The sequence below is a fragment of the Littorina saxatilis genome, linkage group LG10 (assembly GCF_037325665.1).
Source record: "Littorina saxatilis isolate snail1 linkage group LG10, US_GU_Lsax_2.0, whole genome shotgun sequence".
Lineage (NCBI taxonomy): Eukaryota > Metazoa > Mollusca > Gastropoda > Littorinimorpha > Littorinidae > Littorina > Littorina saxatilis.
Genome location: NC_090254.1, coordinates 21,945,538 through 21,950,831, shown reverse-complemented (window position 1 = coordinate 21,950,831; position 5,294 = coordinate 21,945,538). Strand labels below are relative to the sequence as shown.

The following is a 5,294-nucleotide window of genomic DNA, read 5'->3' as shown; positions in this document are numbered from 1 at the left end:
ATCGATGGGTTGGGCACACGGATGCGCTGGAAAATCCCGCCCGTGTTAAAAGCAGACAAGCCATTTCTCTGTGGCTGGGTTGTAGTGCGCGCAAGGGTACATAGGGCTATCATTAACAGCTATTGTGTTTTCAGCGTAGCAATAGGGTCCGATATTTAAACGAGACAAGTATAATGCCGACGAGTCGAAGACGAGTCGCATTATCAATCAATCAATCAATCAATATGAAGCTTATATAGCGCGTATTCCGTGGGTACAGTTCTAAGCGCTTGTCGAAGAGTTGTCAACACAGGACTAACAAAGAAACTAACATCTACAGACGGACACAAACTGTTCTGCCTCCACGTTCGTTCAGAAACTCAACAACAAACTGTGCGCAGATAGTGTCACCATTTTAATTGACTTGAGTATTGCTTCTCCCGTCATGCGTCATTGCGGTGAAAAACTGAAAAACAACAACAAAAATAACATAAGACCAAAACACTATTTGGCAAACGAGTCCGTACCACGGAACCACACACACCAATAAAACAAACTCCACCGTTACCGCCCCACTAAGCATCCAAATATCGGAGTACGTAAAATCAAATTGAACAAAAGCAAGAGCACGTTGTGGCGATGAACCCCAAAAGTAAAACCAACGACACGCATTCCAATCCACCTCACACAAACAAATTATCGAACAAATACCTCAAAGAAACTTTTAGAAATAAAATGCCTGTACTTACAACATGTGAGCGTACATTAAACTAAAGATGTTTCAGAATCAAGCGGGACCTGGTGCTGTCTGACCAGTACAAATGGCGTTGCCAAACCAAAAAGGGGGAAGGGAAGTCACCCAACACAAACCAAGGAAAAACAACTCTTGGATACAGAACACTCCCCGTCTGATATCTTCTTGATATCACTATTCTTAGAGTTCAAAATATACTCAAAACTTAAAAAACGACTGAATAGCTTTAAGCTACAACACACGCACAGTTTAAAGTCAAAATAAAGCTTGAAAAGGCTTTAAAAGAGACAGCGCGAATAACAGCATTGTCTGAGTTCAACTCATGAGGGGCCTACAAGGGCACAAGCTCTGTGATAGGCCTGGTATAGTTCACAGGCTCCTGGTTCTTGATCACACGAATTTCTGCTGACCGTACCAAAGTGTCACTGTCACTGGGGAAAGTGCGAATCACCAAACCAACTGGCCAGTAATTTCTGTGAGTCTCTGCATCTTTGAGAAGAACAAGATCGCCTTCCTCGATGTTCTTTTGAACAAGAAGCACTGCTGGATTATGGACTGCACAAGCCGCTTTGCACCGATGATCCAGAAACCGTTAGATCGAAGTGCTCCTTCCGTGAAATGCCGACCTTTGTGCTTCACTTTCTTGTGGTAGTGTCGAACTAGCAGAGTTGACACGTGGTGGTTCTTGGGAAGTATCACAGGGTGCACACTGGCTAGCCCCATGGTCTCTTTAGCATTGCAGAGCCTGCCTCCAACACGAAGCAGACCTTCCTCGTCCAGGTAGGGTAGACCTAGACAGCTGTGTACAGGGAGGGGGGCTGTACGATCTGAGAGGTCCACGTAGTGTAGCTCTGCGCAGAGATCGTCAGCAGACAGGTCTTGCAGAAAGGCTCGGTCATTCGAGGCGTACTTGTGAAGCCTGATTTCGCCTTTTTCCATCAGATCGGCTTGGGTGCGCTTGATGAGACTGACAGCTTGTTCTTTCTGGGGCAGCGAAGTTACCCCGTCGTCGATGTAGAAGTCACGAGAGACAAAGTTCTTCACATCTTCTTCACTGGAGTGTTCTTTCTTCACTGGATCCTTCTTCAGAGATATGTCGAGGGCATGGGCACGACTGACGGCTTGTGAACGGTTGTTCATGGGGATGGATCTTGATGATCTGAATGGCAGGGGTGCTGACCATCGACCACTGTCATTCTTCTGAAACTGCTGATCCATCAAGTCTAGGAAACGCTTGTCCTCGACAGACAGTCCAATCTTCTCATCCTCCTTAGTTCTCTGGAAGACCGTATCACCAAGGCAGTCAGCCTCTGTGACCTTGAAGTCGTTTGTGCACGGCTCGAAGATGGTCCCTCGGTCAGATGTGACTGAGGTTTTGTTCACACGAACAGCTGAAGGTGATGATGGTTTGTGCATCCGATTCAAGCAGACGTCTCCGACTATCACCCAACCAAGAGGCAGGCACTGAGCGAAGGGAGACATAGGGGGACCAGTCACTTGTTCCGTCACATGATGCGCTTCTGGCAAGTCACGCCCAATAAGCAAGGCAATGGGAGCTCTGCCGTGAATCTGTGGAATGTTGTGGGCAATGTTTCGGAGATGGGGGTGATGCTGAGCTACTTCTGGTGTGGGGATTTCTGTTCTGTCATTTGGGATGTTTGCACATTCAAGCAGGGGAGGTAACCTCATAGTCTTTCTCCCGTCATGGGACTGGACGCACAATCTGTCTGCACGACGCCCACTGATGGTGCTTTGTCCTGCACACGAAGACAAGGTGTACAAGACTTCTTGTGAGGACACCTGTTGCTGGTTGAACAAAGATGGAGCGGCCAGTGACCTATTGCTCTGGTCATCGATGATTGCGTAAACTTCCTGGCTTCTCTCTGGTTGGCCTTCTGGAAACACATGGACTAAGATAACCTTGCCACAGGACCTGCTGCCACTGTTATCTCCACACAGCCGTGTGCACTTGGACTTGACGACCTCCTCTCTCTGGCCCTCCCCGCCGTACTCCGAAGAAGGGGCTTGGGGTCGCGAAGGCTCACGGTGCATTGCTGTCAAATGGCCTTTGTCGCATTTGCCACACTTGACGACTGCTGAGCATTTGCTTGCTATGTGTGTGTTCGACGACAAACACTTGTAACAAATATTATTGTCTTTGAGGAAAGTCTTTCGCTCCTGCCAAGATTTGGCTCTGAAAGCTTTACACTCTGTCAGAGAGTGTTGCGTCTTGTGTATGGGGCACTTGACGGATGATTCATCAGCACTATCTCCATTGTCATCAATGGTCGACTTTCGATTGAAAACATTGTGACGTGTTTGTTCCCGTTGATCGTGACCTCTTTTGTCAGGCTCAGCAGCAAAGCGAAAAGCTGGGTCATTGTACACTTTGCTCACATTCCTCAGAAACTCAACAAGGAAAGTGAAGGGAGGGAAAGGAACTCCATGCTGCTGCTTGTAGTTGGAGGCCTGTGTGATCCACTTCTGCCTGATGGCATGGGGTAGTTTGCAAACAATAGAGTTCACCCCTGCTGAAGAATCATACAGCGCAAACAGCAATGACAGCTTAGGATTCTCCTTGGCACACTGAATTTCATCAAGAATGTCGCAAAGTTCGTAGAGTTTCCTACTGTCTTTGTTCAGTGACGTCAGTTGAGGGAAACGCTCTAGTTTTGTCTTCAAGCATGATTCCACTTGTTCCGGCGAACCGTAGCGGTCATCCAGACGTTCCCACAGGAGTTGCAGCGCTCGCTGAGGATTCGCAGGATTTGAAGAACGCAGGCTGTACGCGTACTTGCTTGACTCAGGTCCTAAGTTTTTAACCAGCAAGTCCAGTTCTTCTTGCGGCGTAAGATCCAAGTCTTTCATGACACTGGAAAAACTATTGCGCCAAACTTCAAAGGACTCAGGCTGTTCATTGAAGACTGTCAACCTGGAGAGAAGTAGGTCCTTCTTCAGTAGGAACTTGGTAAAGTCAAACTGCGCGCCAGTCCCTGCTGCTGCGTTCTGATGATCAGACACATCAACTTCAGTGTTGTGTTGGCTGTAGAGGCTAGCCACATACTTTCTTGTTTTCTCCTCAGCATTCTCAGCAGGCAGTTTCAAAGTAGGAGAGATACTTCTTGCATGCGATAGATTGCCAATGCTATTCTCATCTTCTAAAGCGTTTGCTTCTGCTTCAGCAGCTGCTGCTTCTTTCTCTTCTTCGAGGAGCTTCAAGTGTGCGTCGCATTCGCTTTTAATGCGTTCATTCTTTGCTCTTTCTCTCATAATGTCAAATTCTATGCGTGCGAATTGGAGTCGTGCACGTGCGGCCTCTGCCTTGGCCCGCTTACGCGCTGCAAAGCTGCTTGTGGCCGAGGTGCGGCTTCTGTTTGACAGATGATCCTCTGACATGATGTCCGCTTACAGTTGGGGCAACTGCAGAAAATTCTTCGACATCTTCAGTATGTAGCTGTGTATGTTTTTTTCACTGTTCTGCCTCCACGTTCGTTCAGAAACTCAACAACAAACTGTGCGCAGATAGTGTCACCATTTTAATTGACTTGAGTATTGCTTCTCCCGTCATGCGTCATTGCGGTGAAAAACTGAAAAACAACAACAATAATAACATAAGACCAAAACACTATTTGGCAAACGAGTCCGTACCACGGAACCACACACACCAATAAAACAAACTCCACCGTTACCGCCCCACTGAGCATCCAAATATCGGAGCACGTAAAATGAAATTGAACAAAAGCAAGAGCACGTTGTGGCGATGAACCCCAAAAGTAAAACCAACGACACGCATTCCACTCCACCTCACACAAACAAATTATCGAACAAATACCTCAAAGAAACCTTTAGAAATAAAATGACTGTACTTACAACATGTGAGCGTACATTAAACTAAAGATGTTTCAGAATCAAGCGGGACCTGGTGCTGGCTGACCAGTACAAATGGCGCTGCTAAACCAAAAAGGGGAAAGGGAAGTCACCCAACACAAACCAAGGAAAAACAACTCTTGGATACAGAACACAAACCCTATCACACACTAGCAAACCCTGATAAACATACAACAAACAACTGTTTAACAACAATGTACACAGCAATAGCTAGGTCCAAACAAAATAATATCAAACCGACAAAGAAAACACCTCTCACAGAGCACAGCACAAGAATGTCTTTTGGGGCACAACACATCACTGTCGAACATGAAAGTCGCAGCCAGCTACGGGAAGAACTGAGTCTTCAACCTACTCTTGAACGCGTCAAGAGAGGGGCTCTGGCGAAGCTAAAGCGGCAGGGAGTTCCAGACGGAGGGGCTCGCGGAGGGAAATGCACGCTGACCAGCAGATGCGAGTTTCGAGCGAGGGATGTGAAGGCGGAGTGGGTCAGCAGCAGAACGAAAGGGACGGTCGGAGGGCTGGGTGTACTTGTTCGAGTCTAAATATCGGACCCTATTGCTACGCTGAAAACACAATAGCGATTATATAGCTGTTCTGACCTTGATTTGTTGTTCCAAACTTACAAAATGACAGTTTTTGCGTCGATGCGTTGATCTCAGTTTTTGATAGC

General features: G+C 47.1%; 1 protein-coding gene across 2 annotated transcripts; it reads right to left on the bottom strand.

Annotated features, from left to right (window-relative positions):
- Positions 1-375: 375 nt before the first annotated feature.
- LOC138978401 (uncharacterized) lies at positions 376-4,749 on the bottom strand. 2 transcript variants are annotated; one of them, XR_011459675.1, is made up of 2 exons: positions 729-4,749; positions 376-445 (listed from the first exon to the last, which is right to left on the bottom strand). XR_011459675.1 is itself a non-coding variant. In XM_070351131.1 (2 exons), the coding sequence occupies exon 2, from the start codon at positions 4,127-4,129 to the stop codon at positions 1,181-1,183; it is 2,949 nt and encodes a 982-aa protein (XP_070207232.1). In that variant the 5' UTR covers positions 4,130-4,320; positions 4,604-4,749; the 3' UTR covers positions 376-1,180. The 2 variants fall into 2 exon arrangements, 1 of the variants encoding a protein (XP_070207232.1); XM_070351131.1 differs by having other exon boundaries at positions 376-4,320; positions 4,604-4,749.
- Positions 4,750-5,294: the final 545 nt, after the last annotated feature.

Coding starts and splice junctions, on each gene's coding strand:
- LOC138978401 (XM_070351131.1), bottom strand. CDS start 4,129: ATGTCAGAGGATCATCTGTCAAACAGAAGCCGCACCTCGGCCACAAGC.